Here is a 20,089-nt window from a genome sequence, read left to right on the forward strand (position 1 = left end):
CAACCACTTGAAGTGGCCAACTGATACAACGGCAGAATAAGATTTTCTTCCAGAAACAAAAGCTTTATTATTTCTTTGGAATAACATATAAACCTGCTATCCAGATAGCACTGACATGGAGTCCTGACAACTGTGTTGTGTAGGAGGTTTAAAACATGAGAGCTCTTTTACCTGTCAATCATTTTGGATCGACACGTCTTGGGGGCGGGGTTTGAAGAGAGAAGGTGTGGCTGAAGATATGGGGCGTGGCCTAATTCAGTCTGCACAACTTTACTGTCTACAGGCTCTCACTGGTTCTCAGACTTGACTGGAACTATTTCAGACCACTGAACTGTTGAAGACAATGTTTCACACATTTGCTTTTTGCTGTTTGTGCTGTTGCTGTCTGGTTGGTAGGGGAGACCGGGGATGGTTGTAACACGGGTCAGTTGTAACAACTCCAATATGTCCAATCAGGAACTAGTTACAAATCACCTGATTCACTTCGCACATGCTCAGTTTAGTTCTTATTCCACATGTGAAAAAGTAGAGCCCTGTTGGAGACACAGCACATGTTAGAGTGGAAAAAACAAATTTGAGGTATGAAAGTAACTTTTTTTACTTTTTTTGTTTTTGTTATGGGAATTTCTGCTTTGTAGTTAAACTCCTCAAACTCTTATTATGTTTATTGTGTGTCTGTAGATATTTCCCATGCAAGTTGTTAGTGCTAATGTTTTGCCTGTTAGCTGTAAGGTGAGCTAGTTCATGGCTACATGACTCTGGGTTAGTTGTAACAACAAGACTCTGGGTTAGTTGTAACAACAATGAAACGTTATAACCTACCCCAAGAAAAGTGCTTACACTTACACATACACAATGTTCAAGTGTTCAAGTTTAATTATGGTCAATTACTATGACTGAGACTGAGAGTAACACACATACGTTTAATTCTTTAATTTAGTTCTTTAATTTAGTTCTTATGGTCAATTACTTTAACAGACACACACACACACACACACACACACACACACACACACACACACACACACACACACACACACAATGTTCAAGTGTTCAATTTTATTATGGCCAATACTAACACTTACAAACAAACAATTTTTTGAGTTCAAGTTCAATTTATAATGGTAATTACTATGACTAGTTATATTGAAAAGTCAGTGTTGAATAAAAACCTTTCAAAATATTTTTTTTGTCAAAATCCTTATTTCATGATGTTACATATCACCCCGGTGGATATCATAATGTTACATCTCACCCCAGGGTATGTTACAACTAACCCAGACTATGGGGTGAATTGTAACATTTCACTCCTCGTGTTTGAAACTAAACCATGCATTTTCTGTTTGTGTTGCAAATGTGACACTCACAATATAAGTTTTGTTGAGATTTTACTTTTGTTTCCTTTCCTTCTATTGCAATAGTATTTTATTTTATTCTGATTTATATAATTGAATATTAATGAGAGAGTACGGAAAAAGCACACAACATGTATTTCCTAAAATGGACACAGGGTGGCAGTAATCGCGAGTAGCGTCACACGGGGACATTTAGCGATGCGCAGAGCAAGATGAGCTCATAATCCAAGTTAATGGAGAATGAGCAACTGTGTTCCTGCGTCACTGATTTCTCTTTAATATTTAATATATTTCCAGGTCAGTTGCACACCTTTTATGTGACTCCAGTTCTAAGCTTATATAAATCCCCAGTGAAGTGTGCTCCGTAAATTAAAAACATGTCAAATGTGTAAACAGTTAAAATTGACAGTACGCAGTTGAGAAAATGGCGGCCGATGCCCGCAGATTGTCTTTTATTTATTTCTTATGGCTTCAGGGCATTTGTGGGTTATTTCAGCGTGCGTGGAAAACAGCTTTATGTGTTAAAAGGGTAAAAAGTTAATGTGAATGTATAGCATAAGACCAGTTACGGATGCAACCATGTTTAAGGGCGCACGTGTGTTAATATTACAATAATACTGAGTAAGTTCATAACACTGAGTGCCAAAGTTATGAGGCAGAGATGTTTATTTTTGAAGTGTGAGTTCTTATAGAGTAAATGTAACAAAACTTAACTGTAAATGAGAAATATCCTGTTGTATAAAGTGAACACTTATAAAATGTACATTTATTACAAAAATACTCTTTTGATAAGAGAACAAAGATGACAGATGTTAAAGAGAAAAGTGCGGATATGATTGATGATAGACCAAAAATGTGATTTAAATGGAAAATGTTTATTTTTGGTTTCATACAAATTTTGATAAGCTAATGTTTGTAAAATATGTGAGTATACATTTATGTGAAAACAGACCTTTCAAGAATATATTGCTTTATGTTATCCAAATGTGGATATAACTTGTGCTTAAATGCAAAACAGACAAAAATAACAGGAAACAACTCATGATTGCAGATACAAAGTTAAATTGAAGTTGCGAATAAATGATAATCCAAGTTAATGGAGAATGAGCAACTGTGTTCCTGCGTCACTGATTTCTCTTTAATATTTAATATATTTCCAGAGCACTTCGACCAGAAGTATCTATACATCTGCTAGCGGATCCCTGGCTGGGACCCGTTACAGATTCTTGGGGGCTCGTCCGGGATCCTTCGGCGCCACCTAGCGGAGCGGGAGCCGAATGATGACAACGCTGACCAGTGATTAACCCTGTCCAGCCGTTGAACTGCGAACGAGTGGAGGTCTACGATCCGGAGCTGACTGCATCATCGCCGAATTGTGTTGCTAGCCGTGGGGAGACGAGAAGCCATCATGTCGCGTGGTGGGAGGAAAAGCCTAGTGTGGGACATTAGGAAAAGCTTACTCACCCTGTCAGCTGGAGAGCTTCTTCAGGTCGCCAGAGCGGTGGAGCCAGTGTCGAGCGAGGACCAGTCAGAGCTTGTGGAGGGAGACGAGGAAGGATGTTACGATTACATCAACTCGTTCATGTACAGTAAGCAGTTACTTGACACGGAGGACGAGGGAATGGTTCAGTTGTTGATATTGAAAGACGCTATTGACGATGTGGTGAAATGTCGTGATGATGATGTGTCGATGTCAAATGTAAAAGGTGGTTCTGAGTTACATACTGAGCAGGGTTGGGGTAAGCTAGATGACCGTGTTGATTTTATTGAAGGTTCAGTCATTACCCAAACAGCCCCTGAAAACACCACAGACACCCACAAACAGAGCCACCACACATTCAACTTAGCTAGTGCTGCGTCACCTAGTGATATTGCTGAACTAGATTCAGGCCCAATAGGAGCAGCCATGTTAAATACACCTGACCCAGCTAACGCTGAGTTACTTAAAGTGCTAGCTAGCTATGAAGAGGTTAGTAAGAAACTCATGCAGTGCTTACCAACACATGCTGTATCGCCACAGGCACAGTTAACCCAATCCTCAGGCCCTCTTCAACAGCAAGACAGAAAACCACCGAGTGAACTTGTCTCTCAGTCAACGCGTGAGGGGATGGTGCCCTTAAGGGAACTCAGCTACCTGCCTCGGAGAGAGTTCAAAGTGCAAGGCGGACAGATCGGTGACCAATCTTCAGACATTAGCTACAATAATGTCTGTAGACAAATTGATGATGGAATCAAAGAAGGATTCCCCGATTCAGAGATTGTTCGTGGTGTGCTGAGAATCATGAAACCAGGCATATTCAAAGAAATGTTGATAAACAAAGACGACATGACAGTGACTGAACTCAAGGGGTTTCTTCAAACTCACCTAAGAGAAAAAAACAGCACAGAGTTATTTCAAGAGTTGATGTGCACGAAGCAAGACGAGAACGAGACACCACAACAGTTCCTTTATCGTGTGATCGGTCTAAAACAACGTGTTCTATTGACATCAAGATTAGCTGATACTGACATCAAGTACACTACAGCTACAGTGCAAGATGTTTTCCTACATACAGTGTACCAAGGCTTTGGGCACAAGCACACCGACATACGCAGAGAACTCAAACCGTTGTTGGCAAACAGAGAGATCACTGACGATATGATTCTGCGTCATGTGATGAAAATCACTAGTGAGGAAAATGAGCGAATGAAAAGACTGGGTCCTTCACGCCGACAAACCGTAACCAATGTACACAGTACACAGCTTGTGTCGGAGGTGGTGAAGACAACTAGCACAAAGTCAGAGAGTGCAGCGTCCAAGTCAAATCAAACAAAGCCAGATCCTCTGAAAGATCTCACGACCAAAGTAGAGGAACTCACTAAGCTGGTTGAAGCCATGCAAAAACAAAACCAACAACAGCTAACTCACAATGGGCGTGAGTACAGTCAAAATAGGACACCATCAAAACGTGGAAAACCCTATGGTTGTCCAAGCTGCGTGGAACAAGACAGACAAGACTGTAAACACTGCTTCGCATGCGGGGAGGAAGGACACCGTGCAGCAGGCTGTTTAAAACGACCAAAGAGACAGGGAAACTCCATTCGGGCACTGGAGAGGGACATCTAGTGGCCGGGTCTGGAGATAAGTCCCAACCAGAAAGTGAGGTCAGCAATGACAAAACACGCCTCTCCTCACCCTCAACCCCAGTAACGAGAAGCACATTAAGTCACTGTAACCAAGTAGCTCAGCTCCCTCCCCAGTCACCACGTGTAGCTAAAGCTAGAGCGGTTGCTAGCCTAATTGGGAAAAAGGCCCTAGTTCAGAGCTATCTAAATGGTTTAGCAGTCACTTCTTTGCTCGACTCTGGGTCACAAGTCAGTATAGTCAGCCGTGCCTGGAAAGAAGAGTACCTACCTGACCTCAGTATTCACTCAGTTTCAGAGATCTTAGGGGAGGAGGAATTGAAGGTTATAGCAGCAAATGGTAGTCTCATTCCCTATGAAGGGTGGGTAGCGATTACAGTGAACTTGCCAGGGAATTTGGACCCCAACCTGTCCATTAGTGTTCCATTTCTCATCAGCAGTTACCCCATGGATAAACCACTGATTGGCTTTAACGTTTTGGAAGTACTCATTTGTGGCAAACCGGAGAGGCTAGTGCCAGTACTCGCTAACTTGCTTAGCAACGCCATATCTGTTCCCAAAGAAACAGCTGAAGCTCTCGTCAACTTTATTCAGACAGCAAAGCCATTCACACAACAGGGACGCATACGGACAGGGGCCAAGGATATTGTTCTCCCAGCTGGTCAAGTGTCGTGGGTGAGGTGTCGGGTTCCGCCAAACATGGACGCCTCCACCCGACTAATGTTGTTCGAGACAGATGAAGATAGCTTATCTCCTGGACAGTGGGATACAGGGCCAGGGTTGTTTGAAATCCAGAACCCGACAAAGCCCTATGTCACCATCCCAATTGGTAATAACACCAACCATGACATCACAATACCACGTAGAACAGCTTTAGGGATCCTGCAGCGTGTTGAAAATGTGGTGGAGGGAGATATCCTGGACAGGTCACAGCCTGCAGCGACTATCAGTCAGGTCACCACCACTCAAGACAGCAACTCAGACTCACCACTGTGGGACCCACCTGTAAGCCTTGACCATCTGGAGGAAGAACAGCAAGAGGCTGCTAGAAAGATGCTTCACGAGGAGTCAAACGCCTTTGCAAGAGACGGAAATGACCTTGGCTGTATCCCAAACCTACAGATGGTGATCAATCTCAACGACGATATTCCGGTGCAAAGAGCATACACATCCATTCCCAAACCTTTGTTTAAAGAAGTGAAAGAATACATTCAAGATCTTCTTGTGAAGGGTTGGATAGTGAAATCTAAGTCTGCCTATTCTGCACCAGTGGTGTGTGTACGGAAGAAAGACGGCACACTTCGTCTTTGCATAGACTATCGTCTTCTGAATCAAAAGACCGTACCCGACAGACATCCCCTGCCACGAATACGGGATTTGATAGACACGCTAGGAGGATATTCCATGTTCAGCATACTGGACCAAGGTAAAGCTTACCACCAGGGGTTCATGGCAGAAGGGTCACGTCATCTCACAGCCTTCATCACCCCCTGGGGTCTTTACGAATGGGTAAGGATTCCGTTTGGACTATCTAATGCACCCGCAGCGTTTCAAAGGAGCATGGAGGAAATGTTAGGCTCTCTGAGAGATGAGTGCTGCATCCCGTACCTGGATGATCTTCTGTGCTACTCTAGATCTTTCAGTGACCATGTGGACGTGATCCGCAAAGTCCTCAGAGCGCTGCAGCATCATGGAGTGAAGCTACGAGCAGAGAAGTGCGAAATGTTCCAGAAGGAGGTTCGCTATGTTGGACGCTTGGTATCGGCTGAGGGAGTTCGAATTGACCCTAAAGACCTCGAGGCAGTGATGGCTTTAAAAACCAAAACACCCCAAACAGTTGGTGACCTCCGACGGGTTCTCGGCTTTCTGAGTTACTATCGTTCCTACATACAGGATTTCGCCAAAATAGCAAAGCCGTTGTATGAATTGCTACAAGTGAAGTCCTCCATGCCCCAACCTCTTCCACATCACCACAAGTCCAAGGGTCCACAACTTCCGTCCAAAACACCCATCTTATGGACAGGTGAGCATCAGAGTACTTTGGAAAGACTTGTTAGTATGCTGACCAAACCTCCAGTACTGGCATACCCTAACTTCGAGGAACCATTCGTCTTACACACGGATGCATCGGAGAAAGGACTCGGTGCAATCCTCTATCAACGACAAGATGGGAAGATGCGAGTCATCGGATATGGATCACGAACTCTGACACCGGCGGAGAAGAATTACCGGCTTCACAGCGGAAAACTCGAGTTCCTTGCTCTGAAGTGGGCAGTGTGTGAGAAATTTAGAGACTATCTCTTCTATGCTCCACATTTCACCATTTACACTGACAACAATCCGCTTACTTATGTCATGAGCACTGCGAAACTCAATGCAGTTGGACATCGCTGGGTTGGAGAATTGTCAGAGTTCCACTTCAATATTAAATACAGACCTGGGAAAAACAATATAGATGCCGACACGCTCTCACGCATCCCACTAGATATTGACAACTATGTAACTACATGCACGGAGGAGCTGTCTCAGGAGGTGCTGCATGCGACTTGGGAAGGGGGTCGAGCAGCCCAAAAGAAAGATGTAGCATGGATAGCTGCACTTTACACCTCCTCGGCTGATGTGATACCACAGCCTCATTCACTCTTGCCCGAAATAAGCCATGAAGAGCTGGCAAAAGCCCAACGAGAGGACCCTGGAATAGGGGAAATAATGAGATTGAAAGAGGCAAATAATGTTCTTACTGATGAGGTAAGAAGTTCAGTAAGTGGGCTCACTCGCAAGCTTCTTCATGAGTGGAATCAACTACATGTGGAGAATGGAGTCCTGTACCGCCAAACATCAGAGCGAAAACAGTTAGTCTTACCTACCAAGTATCGGCCGGTTGCCCTAAAGCATCTCCATGACAACATGGGACACGTTGGCACTGAACGTGTGCTTCATCTCGCCAGAGAACGTTTCTATTGGCCACACATGAAGAGGTGTATAGAGGAGTATGTCACCAGGAAATGCAGCTGTATAAAGCAAAAGAAACCCACCACACATGTACGTGCGCCAATGGGTGGTCTGACTTCTACTTCCCCTCTTGATCTGGTTTGCATAGACTACCTACATCTGGAAAAAAGCAAAGGAGGCTATGAGTACATTCTGGTAGTAATAGACCACTTTACCAGATTTGCCCAGGCTTACCCCACCAAAAACAAATCAGGACAAACTGCAGCTGAACGGATATACAATGACTACATACCTCGTTTGGGTTATCCAAATCGTCTCCACCATGATCAAGGACGTGAGTTCGAGAACAATCTGTTTCGCACTCTTGGACGGCTGTCAGGGGTCGGACACTCACGAACATCTCCATACCACCCACAGTGTAACCCTGCTGAGAGGTTCAACCGTACACTGCTGCAAATGTTACGGACATTGACAGACAGAGAAAAGGAGAGATGGAAAGAACATTTGCCACAAATGATACATGCATATAACTGTACTCGCCACGAGTCCACCGGATACTCACCTCATTACCTGCTGTATGGGCAACACCCCCGTCTCCCCGTGGATCTCTTGTTTGGATTATTGGGAAACAATGAATCAGTGACACACAAAGGATATGTGGATAAATGGTCAAAAAGGATGACGGAAGCGTATAAGATTGCCAACAAATCCAGCCTGTCATCAAGTGCAAAGAACAAGTCCTACTATGATCAAAAGGTGAGGGGCGTGGCCCTTAAACCAGGAGATCGAGTACTGGTCCGAAACATGGGTGAGCGAGGTGGACCCGGCAAGCTACGCTCATACTGGGAGAAGAGGATCTATGTGGTGAAGGAGCAAATCTCAGACAATCCGGTGTATGTCATTCATCCTGAGGGAGACTCAAATACAAAGAACAGAACCATACACAGAAACTTGCTGCTGTTAGTGAATGACTTGCCTGTTGAAAACCCGGCACAGCCAGCTGACTCTGTTGTAACCCCCCGTCAGAGGCAAAAGCAGCCTCAACAGAAGGTAAACTCTGCTGACAAGGATGGGATATCGGACACTGATGAGGAGGATGAGTGGATAGGCGGTTATTGGCTGAGAACACCTGTAGTCAGGAAGGAAAATGATCAAGTTGGACATGACGGATTAGCGGCCTCTGGGAGAGAGCAAAGTACGGTGCCAAAGTCATCTCCTACAACAGTGCCTGGTCGGACTCCAAAGAAACTGACCATGACCCACAAAGAATGTCCAGATACATTACTGATGAGGGAAACCGAACCGATGGACGCATACTTACCAGATGGACGAGAGACACCTGTAAGAGACTACATACACACGGGTGAGGCAACCCTACCTGGAAGAGAGCACAAACAAAAAAATCCTGAAAAACAGGATAAACAAAGCTCAATGGATAGAGAAGTGGAAGTAGTGGGAGAGGAATCACAGATAAGTGAACAACTTGAGAATACTTACCTATCTCAGCTTGAAGAGACAAATGGACATGAGGAGCAAGTACAAGAGGAAAGACAGAGTTCTCCCTCTACTATGGCTTGGCCTGCAGAAGAGACACACAGAGAGGTTAGGAGGTCAGCCAGAGAGAGAAGGCCGAGGCCGATATTCACTTATGAGTCACTGGGCCAACCCTCATTACAAACCCATGCAGAGTCTATTTCCTCACAGTCTACCTCACCCCCCCTACCTTTCATGCCACATATGCATAGCCAGTTCATTTTACCTACTGCTTATACACCTCATATGTACATGCCTTATACATATTACATGCCCGTTACTACACACGTTTACTAGACAACAAACAGAGTAGGAGTGTTAGTTTTGTTTTCATGGGAAAATGTCGGGAGCCATTTTTGTTTGTCGGGGTGGATGTGACACTCACAAAATAAGTTTTGTTGAGATTTTACTTTTGTTTCCTTTCCTTCTATTGCAATAGTATTTTATTTTATTCTGATTTATATAATTGAATATTAATGAGAGAGTACGGAAAAAGCACACAACATGTATTTCCTAAAATGGACACAGGGTGGCAGTAATCGCGAGTAGCGTCACACGGGGACATTTAGCGATGCGCAGAGCAAGATGAGCTCATAATCCAAGTTAATGGAGAATGAGCAACTGTGTTCCTGCGTCACTGATTTCTCTTTAATATTTAATATATTTCCAGGTCAGTTGCACACCTTTTATGTGACTCCAGATGTTTATAAGCTTATATAAATCCCCAGTGAAGTGTGCTCCGTAAATTAAAAACATGTCAAATGTGTAAACAGTTAAAATTGACAGTACGCAGTTGAGAAAATGGCGGCCGATGCCCGCAGATTGTCTTTTATTTATTTCTTATGGCTTCAGGGCATTTGTGGGTTATTTCAGCGTGCGTGGAAAACAGCTTTATGTGTTAAAAGGGTAAAAAGTTAATGTGAATGTATAGCATAAGACCAGTTACGGATGCAACCATGTTTAAGGGCGCACGTGTGTTAATATTACAATAATACTGAGTAAGTTCATAACACTGAGTGCCAAAGTTATGAGGCAGAGATGTTTATTTTTGAAGTGTGAGTTCTTATAGAGTAAATGTAACAAAACTTAACTGTAAATGAGAAATATCCTGTTGTATAAAGTGAACACTTATAAAATGTACATTTATTACAAAAATACTCTTTTGATAAGAGAACAAAGATGACAGATGTTAAAGAGAAAAGTGCGGATATGATTGATGATAGACCAAAAATGTGATTTAAATGGAAAATGTTTATTTTTGGTTTCATACAAATTTTGATAAGCTAATGTTTGTAAAATATGTGAGTATACATTTATGTGAAAACAGACCTTTCAAGAATATATTGCTTTATGTTATCCAAATGTGGATATAACTTGTGCTTAAATGCAAAACAGACAAAAATAACAGGAAACAACTCATGATTGCAGATACAAAGTTAAATTGAAGTTGAGAATAAATGATAATCCAAGTTAATGGAGAATGAGCAACTGTGTTCCTGCGTCACTGATTTCTCTTTAATATTTAATATATTTCCAGAGCACTTCGACCAGAAGTATCTATACATCTGCTAGCGGATCCCTGGCTGGGACCCGTTACACAAAGATAATAGCTATGTCATTTAATAGCAGACACTTGTAACTAGTTTGGATCACATTTTGAACACACTGACTTCAAAGTACTACAAGCTATAGACAGAAAGGTCAAAATTGTTACAACCATCCCCGGTCTCCCCTAAGTGATAGAATATATGTATAGTTGCATGTTATTTGTGTGGACCAAAACTTAAAATACAATATATGAAGATGTGTAAATTCAGATATTTTGTATACTGACATTTATTTTCCACACTTTTTTTTTTCTGTTTTTTTTTTTTTCTATGCAAGTCTTTCTATTGTTCCAAAGTCTGTAGTCACTTCAAACCAACTTCAAACTTCAAATAAAGCTTTATTAAACCAACTTAAATTGGGGAAAATGTAACTAAATTGGAAACTGTCTGTTCTCCAGGTGTGTTTGGTGGTGATGCAGTGAAGTCAGTGTCAGTGATGGAGGGAGATTCAGTCACTCTAAACTCTGATACTGAACTAAAGGATGATGATCTGATTGACTGGAGGTTTGGAACTAACGAGACTCTAATAGCTAGAATCAATAGAGAGCTTGATGAGATCTTCATATCTGACGGCACTGATGGGAGATTCAGAGGCAGACTGAAGGCGGATGATCAGACTGGATCTCTGACCATCATGAACACCAGAACCACAGACTCTGGACTTTATGAAGTGACCATCAGAGGAAGCAAGACCACATTCACTGTTACTGTCTATGGTGAGTAGAGAATTACAGCTCACTCAGTGGTGTAGTCTACGTGATACGCAGGTATACGCCGTATACCCACTAGGACATGTCAAGGATCTCCGTATACCCACTAGGAAATGTCAAGGATCTCCGTATACCCAATTAAAAAGCGCGAGGATACGTAACAACATTGTTTTATGACAGATCTTTCACACTTTCATTCATAAATTCTCACCGTCTGTTTTGCGAAGCACTGAATTTTGGACGATTGGGGCTTCCGTGGCCTGTGATCTGGATCTGACGTCACCTGCTACTACGGAGCAACAGCACAGTTGGTTGGCGGCGGTCATTTTTGGCGCAAGTTTGAAATTTACTAATCTAATGTGAATCACTAAAGGAGATATGAAACGAAAGCAAACTCAAACTACACTATTTGAGTGTTTTTGTAAGCCTGCTCCTGAAGCTACTGTCGCCTCGGGTGACACTGCAGCGGCTGCAGAAGATGACACGAACATTGATGTTACAGAAAATGAGCCAGATGCTATCCTACGCGGTACAGAAAACGAGTCTGATGCTATCGTAACCTTACAGTCTAACGTTATGATCGTAACGTTACCTGGTAAGTAAAAGTAGCATTTACGTTATCATTGACATTATCATTAATGTAACTGTAACAGCAGGGGATTGTTGGTATATTGAATTGTATCTAGAACTTATGGAAGCTTGTTTCCCCCACAGAATAAAACATTTTTTTTTAAATAATTGCGCCTTTTTATCTCACAATTGCGAGATGACTTTATTTCTCAGAATTAAGACTTTATATCACGCAATTCTGACTTTATAACACATATAACATGCGAGTTATAAAGTCCAATTCTAAGGGGGAAAAGACAAAAAGAAGTTTACCTCAGAATAGTTTATATCTCACAATTCTGACTTAATAACACACAATTTCGACTTTATATCACGCAATTCTGACTTTATAACCTGCAATTGCGACTTTATATTAACGTTACGCAATTCTGAAGTCAGAATTGCAATATGTAAACTCGCAATTGTGAGAAAAAAAAAGTCAGAATTGTGAGAAAAAAAGTTTTCGCAATTACCTTTTTTCTTTTTCACTCTGTGGTGGAAACAAGCTACCATAAGAACTAGCTAACTTCACTACTGTTAATGTGGAGGATCAATGAATGCAGGAGAAGGGGAGAGATAGACTGTGTGTGTGTGTGTGTGTGTGTGTGTGTGTGTGTGTGTGTGTGTGTGTGTGTGTGTGTGTGCGTGTGTGTGTTTACAGTAGTAAACCGAATACAATGTTTATAACTCCTTGTTTCAGATGATGAGAGAGATGAGAACTCCTGGCCAGCCTTGTGGACTGAAAGTCAGGCTAGGGAATTTAAAAACAAGCATCCTTGGTTAGAGTGGAGGGACAGAAAGTTAGGTAGATATCAGCACACATGCACAGCTGATATAAACAATTGCAATTTATAAAGTCAGTGACTATGCAAATGAGGGTTCATTCTTTTTTCACAGTAGTTCACTTCAGAATTAAAATGTCCTGATAATTTACTCACCCCCATGTCATCCAAGATGTTCATGTCTTTCTTCAGTCAAAAACAAATGAAGGTTTTTGAGGAAAACATTCCAGGATTTTTCTCCATATAGTGTCTTCAATGGGGTCCAACGGTTTGAAGGTCCAAATGCCGTTTCAGTGAAGCTTCAAAGTCTCGACACGATCCAGCCGAGTCTTATCTAACAAAACATTTTCTAAAGAAAAATAAACATTTATATCCTTTTTAATAGGGATGCAGGAATAGTCCGCTGGTTTGTCTAGATAAGATTCTTATTCCTCGGCTGGATCGTGTCGAGACTTTGAAGCTGCACTGAAACTCACATTTGGACCTTCAATCCTTTGGACCCCATTGAAGACACTATATGGAGAAAAATTGAATGTTTTTCCTCAAAAACCTTAATTTCTTTTCAACTGAAGAAAGAAAGACATGAACGTCTTGGATGATGTGGGGGAGATAAAATTATCAGGAAATTTTAATTAGTTAGCCATAGTGTGGAGATTGTAAACAGTTTATGAAATACTTTTGAGTATATTTTGGCCCTGTTCAGCAGATTTTGTATGATGATGCTAATTAGTCATGGTTTTGTTTGCTTCCAGGTTGTGCTGTTTGCAGTGCAACAAAATCAACTGGCATCCTCACAGAAAAAAGAGTGTCCATATCCGAGGAGTGGGTGCACTTTAAGATCCAGTCTTCAAACGCTAAAAGATCAACATCTCTGGCTTCTTTGAGGAACAAAATACGACGACATGAGACATCCAAGGCACACCAAATAGCCCAGGAGCTCACTGAAAAGGGTGGACAGGATTTACTTGGAAATTTGGTGAGATCTATGTCAGAGACTGTGTTGGCTGAGACAGATGCTGTATTCAGAACAGCATACTATCTTGCGAAAATGAACCGACCTTTCACTGACCATAACAGTCTCATTGAGCTTCAAGAAAAAAATGGTGTCAACATGGGCACTAGTCTGCACTCAAGGTACAGTTCTACAAAAATTGTGGAACACATAGCAAAAGAGATGCAGAAAAAAATAGTTCACAGTATTGTGTCGTCTTCAAGTAAGTTGTCTGTTCTCATTGACGAGGCTACATCTCTTAGCCACAAATCTGCCATGATTGTCAACTTGAAAGCCTCAGTAGATGGAGCTACGCCTGAATTTGTGTTTCTGGAGCTGGTTGAGCTGGAGAGCCAAAGGGCAGGGGATATAGAAAAAGCTCTACTTGACTGTTTGGACACTGCAGGCTTCAGTGAAGAGTGGCTTCAAAAGAACTGGGTCTCATTTGTTTCAGATGGAGCCAGTGTCATGTTAGGCAAGAACTCTGGTGTGGCAACCAGGCTGACTGCAAGGTACCCTAACCTCTTCACATGGCACTGCATGAACCACCGTTTGGAACTGGCTGTATCTGATGCTGTGGATGAGGTTCAGGCAGTAAACCACTTCAAAGCGTTCATGGAGAAGATCCATAATCTCTACAGTCAGTCCAATAAAAATTCACGGGAGCTTCTGGAAGCAGCGCAAGAAGTGGGTTCACAAGTCCTGAAAATTGGCAGAGTTTTAAGTACGCGATGGGTGGCCAGCAGCTTCCGCTCTGTAAAGGCTGTGTGGAGGTCGTATGAAGCACTAAACAGACACTTTGAAAATTCTGCAGGAGACCAAACAAGAAACGGCAAAGAGAGACAAACTTACAGAGGCCTGGCACGTCGTATGCAAAGCAAGGAATTCCTGTGTGACCTTGGACTCATGTACGATGCACTGTCTGAACTTGCAAACCTGTCTCAGCAGCTCCAGGCGCATTCAATCACACTCTTGAGAGCAGACCAGCTTCTGAAGCGCACCATCAGAGTGCTGGCATCATTCAAAGACACCCCAGGAGAGAAATCAGAGGAGGCACTGACAGCACAGGGTTTGGGACATTTTGGATCGGTTCCCCTGGAGTCAAATGCAAAGCTCACACCAATCAATGCAAAGCAGTTCCTACAAAGTCTGATCAACAACATGGAGAAGCGCCTCTCATTTGAAGGTGAAGTGCTTCACGATCTCAGCGTTTTGGATACAGGCAACTGGCCATCAACACCTGGCATACGGCATGGTGAGGCAAAAGTGAAACGACTGTGCAGGCGGTTTAATCTTTGTGAAGAGCAAGCAGTAAATGGTATGAGAGATTTTCTTGAGCACCCAGACAGTGAGCCTGAAAGCCTAAAACCACTCATACGATGCATGCAGACCATCCCTTGCAGCACTGCTGAGTGTGAAAGGGGCTTCAGTCTCATGAACAATGTATGCACGGAAAGAAGATCTACTCTGCTGTTATCTAATGTTAATAATTTGATGATGGTCAACATCAATGGGCCCCCTGTAAGACTTTTTGAGCCAAGGAAATATGTTACAACATGGCTGAAAAGCCATCGCTCTGCCATGCAAGCAAGGAGGCAATGCACACCTCAGGTGCCTGTGTACAAACAAATTTGGAAAGCTCTGTAGACTACCAGGCTAATCTCCACCCCCCCTCCCTCCCTCCCTCCCTCCCTCCCTCCCTCCGTAGTGACTTAGTGACCCCACTCCTCCCCTTCTTACCCCAACCCAAGGACACTGCCAGCAATCTAGTTGGAACAGGAGCTTGGCTGTCCATAAGTGTTCAGTTCTTTTTCCACGACCCGTGGACTAACACAGTGAACTCAGTATGGATTCATATGACAATGTTAAGTGCCTTTTCAGCCGCCTTTCTTTTATTGAGGTAAAGCTTATTTGTTAATTGACATTGTTTGTGTTTTCTTATTTGAAGCTTATTTGTCTTGTAGCAGTTCCTGGATGCTTTCTCATGCATATAAAGGCATAGTACACCCAAAAACTAAATTTTTGCCATCATTTACTGACCCTTGTTGTTTCAAACCTGTACACATTTCTTTCTTCAGTTGAACTCAAAATAAATTTTAAAGAATGTTGGTAACCGGACAGTTGATGGCACCCATCGACTTTCATAATATATTTTTTTCCTACTATGGAAGTCAATGGCTAATATAAAATGAAGAATATGTTACAGATTTTAACTGGTTAATTTATGCAAACAGTAAAGTAGAAAATCAGTCCAGACTCCCCAGCTGTAAATGTCATTGGCTGACATGTTGATAACACATAAGCAGTCTTTCAGAATGCTCTCCATCACATGTAGTTGCACACTGTATGCATTAGTGAGTGTGTTGGTGCTTATGGGGTGTCGCTCTGGGACGAGTGAGTTCGAGGCTGGGAGGGAAAAATCACAGTATACTCACTACAAAAAACTAGACTACACCACTGAGCTCACTCTATTATATATTACAGAAGTTTTTTATTATTTTTTATTATTTGTGATCTTTGAAATTTCTCTATGACACTGTATTTCCATTTTAAATATTAATCCATATAGGCTTCTAAAAACAGTGAAAACTGACCATGAGAAAAGCCTCTAACTTTTGTAGTGTGGATAATTTGTCTCTTTCACACCTGTCATACTGTCATAGTGTTTTAAAACTCATAAAGCTCACTCAGAAATGAAAGTCATGCAGGCAATGGCCAGGTGCAAATATGATGAACTACTGTATCTCCACACAAAAGCTTTTTATTTTTGCACACTGAGGATACGTTACACATCAACGATATAATAAAATCGTAATACTTTTCCTTTGCGTTATTCACGTACAGATGACACCATTGTCAAAGCGATCCCCGTTCACACGGATCGGCGAAAACGATTAAAAACACAGTATTCTGCTATACCAGGCCAGTAATTGCCAATGTTTGTAAAGAAACACACTATAGACTGAACACATAATACACATGCAGATGACATCACCGTTTTCACTAATTCATGTTTTTGTAGTTTACACAGACACGAAAAACTGTCATTTTAGATAGCTTTTATCACACTTATGTAATTTCAAATGTTTGTCTTTTAAATAAGTTTAGTTTTAGTTAGTTATTTGATGTTATAAAAACGGGGGTGTGACGTCATGATTGACAGCTGTGATTGACAGCTTCTCTGAGCGAAGTATTCACTGAGGCGCCAACAGACTTTTTGGGGGATTTAAAGATTAGAGATTAAACTTTAATTTAGTAAATACATTTAATTTCAAACTTAAGCAGAGTAGACCAATCACAACAGACTGAGCCATCTGACCAATCAGAGCAGAGTAGACCAATCACAACAGACTGAGCCATCTGACCAATCAGAGCAGAGTAAAACCAATCACAACAGACTGGGCCGTCTGACCAATCAGAGCAGAGTAGACCAATCACAACAGACTGGGCCATCTGACCAATCAGAGCAGAGTAGACCAATCACAACAGACTGGGCCATCTGACCAATCAGAGCAGAGTAAACCAATCACAACAGACTGGGCCATCTGACCAATCAGAGCAGAGTGGGTTTAGAGAGAATGAATCTTTGAACAAAAAGTTTTCAGCCTCTTTGAGAAATTATGTAATGTTCAATGTTTATGATGAGAAAATTTAAGTTTTTTTTGTTTTGTTTTTTGACATTGGATGCATATAAATCTATTGTTGTAGACTCCAAAACAAACCTATAGAAACCTTTAAAATAGCATAATGGGGCACTTTACAAAATCTGCAGAATGACAGCACATTTAATTTCATGACATTTTTAATGTATTTTTACAGTATTGTATTCTACAGCTCAAACTGCAGAAGGCCTCATTTTCAGATCTGGAATATGAATGTAGTTTCATCTGTTGGTTAGAGAGTGTGTGCATGAGAATGTGTTTCATCACCGGACGTTTGTGGTTAATGTGCTTTTGTGTTTGCATGTCTTGAGGCGTGAATAGTGTGTGTGTGTGTGTTTCTGTGAATCGGGTGGGGTTGAAGGGACTTCCACAGTTTAACTTCATCTTTATGAGAAACAGTTTTACTGTGAAAAAAGTACAGAATCAGTGAATGCTAATGTCTGACAAAAAAACTCTCTGTGATATCTGTGAATGTGAAATATTAATATACTGTATATCATACAGTATACTATGAGTATGTGAAAAGAAAATATTGATGTTCAGCTGCATATGCATCTCTATATTTCCATGATTTGCATATTAATGCTGTGAGCTTGCAGATAAGCAAGTTTCAGCTGAAGTTATTTCCAGCTCTAGCGACTGTTAGAAGTTATTTCTAAGAAGTTGAAAAACATATCATATGTTGGGCTGTCAATGACAAAAACAAGTGAATAATTAAGAATTTATGTATGCACAAGTGATGGTTTAATTAATAACCTTTTTTATTAGCATAAGAGTAACAAGCTTTGTTGCATCCGCTAGCGTGTATCATGACAAAAGCTAACCGCCATCATCATGTCATGTGACTGATGCTCTATATTAAAACTTCCTTCAGGAGACTGTGAGAAACACATGATTATCTGACACTATTAAAAGCCTCCGAGAAACTTTACCACTTTTATATAGTCATTAATGTAAAGAGTTGCTTTTTTCCTGCAAAAGTTTATAATTACAGTCTTTTTTAAGGCTATGCTAACCAGCTAAACCGTGAGCGTCTGTTGATATGGACGGTTCTTTGAGCCCTGCTCAGGGACTGATACAGTTGTGGTTAAAAGTGATGTCTGGAGGAGATGTTTGCACAATATTTGCTTTTAATAACACTTCAGGATGTAGCCTTTGAATTGAGACAACACTAATGTGCTCATCAGCCCCGCTCACACCGCCAGCGACACGCAGCGACAAAGCAAAATGATGTCATTCATTTCAGTGGAGAGCGGTCGATTTCTGGCTAGACGAGCAACAGGATGAGCGTGTCCAGAGATGTGAGAAAGTTGAGATATGCTTAAATTTCTGCAAATGAAGAACAACTGACAGTTTAATGATAGTTACAAACAGCTTGAGGAAGCAAAAAGTAGTATGTTTGTCTTTAAAATGCCAAAGAGGTATTGTACTAATCTAAGAAATAACAGTCAACGATCAAACACACAATAGACAAACACACACAAAAAAGAAAGATTTTCAGATCATGATTTTGTAAATGCTTGTTCTCTGGCAGTAACTTCCACCAAATGTTTCCTGTATTTGTAACACAGTGGTCAGGAGGAATATTGCACCATTTTTCTATGAAAAACTTTCAGGTATATTCATATATTGGCTAAAATAGGCAACTTCAGAAGGTGATTTTTTTTCTGTTTAATGTAAAAGTAAATTTACTCTCGTGCTTCGTCCATCCACAGAATATCATCGGCTTCTTTTGTGGTGTCCATGATGTTTTAGTTTAGAAATAACCAGATTTTCCGTCAGAGATTAAGCCTTTCACTGACACTTTAGCTGAAGATTCTTCTTAACATTCACAACTATTTCATCATAAGAGCAGAAGCAGTGCTGAACTTCCTCCATTTATAGACATATTACAGTGGACTGATCAACATCAAGGTTTTTAAAGAAACGTCTCGAGAACTTCTTTAAAACTCCAGCTTTATTTATTTTGAATAGAAAACTGAACTGTTACTTCTCCATTCTTGTTAGGACAGATTTCTGATCCAGTTAACTTTAAAGTCATGATACTTTTACCATGATGTGCTGTAAACATTTACACAATATTTTCAGCGAAGTCATGAAATAAATGTATTTATTTGTTGCTGTGACTGCAGATCAGATTAAATTCTGTTTCTGGTTTATTCTGAAATTGAGAAGTAAATGAGATTACTAAATTAATTTAGTCCAAACAATAGTGTGAGTGGTCATAAACCAATACAGTATCATCAATGCGATGACACACAGCTCAACAAAAACACGACAGACTGTGGTTTAGGAGAAAAAAACTCAGCAGAACTGAAGTACAACCCCCAACAGACACATACTGACAGACTGAAGCAGTTTTCACATCAGTGATTATAGACTTCTCTACAGGACTATTAAACATTTCCTCTTTTCTGAACTGATGAAGAAAATGTTTTGCCCGGTTGTTTTTTGCTGTTTGTGCTTTTGGCGTCTGGTTGGTAAGTTAGAATTTTTTTTTTATAGTTTCAATTGTACCAGAATCATAAATCAAACTGTGTTTTGTCTCAGTGCATTAGTTTTCTATTGCCATCCTACATCTGAAAGCTGAAGTCTTAATCTAAATGTTTGTCTGCTTTTTCCATCTGAAGGTACAAAATATCTGCAATATAAATAAAGCTTATGTCCCATCAGAATTTCAAACTGGGACGAGCCTAAATCTTAATTAAACATGTAAAACAAAAATGTACTTTTCTACTTTCCAAAAGCTGAATGTTCATATGCAG

General features: G+C 41.1%; 1 protein-coding gene across 3 annotated transcripts in view; it reads left to right on the forward strand.

Annotated features, from left to right (window-relative positions):
• Window positions 1–20,089, forward strand: part of LOC309475987 (obscurin-like) — a 236,966-nt gene that overhangs the window by 70,585 nt on the left and 146,292 nt on the right. For 2 of the 3 annotated variants that reach the window (XM_082139044.1, XM_082139045.1), the window contains exon 5: window positions 10,969–11,286. The exons of the other annotated variant lie outside the window; for it this stretch is intronic. In XM_082139044.1, coding sequence (XP_081995170.1) covers window positions 10,969–11,286 — 318 coding nt within the window. The remainder of the gene's footprint in view (window positions 1–10,968; window positions 11,287–20,089) is intronic. 3 annotated transcript variants of the gene reach the window in all.

Source organism: Leuciscus leuciscus (assembly GCF_965113295.1).
Source record: "Leuciscus leuciscus genome assembly, chromosome: 15".
NCBI lineage: Eukaryota > Metazoa > Chordata > Actinopteri > Cypriniformes > Leuciscidae > Leuciscus > Leuciscus leuciscus.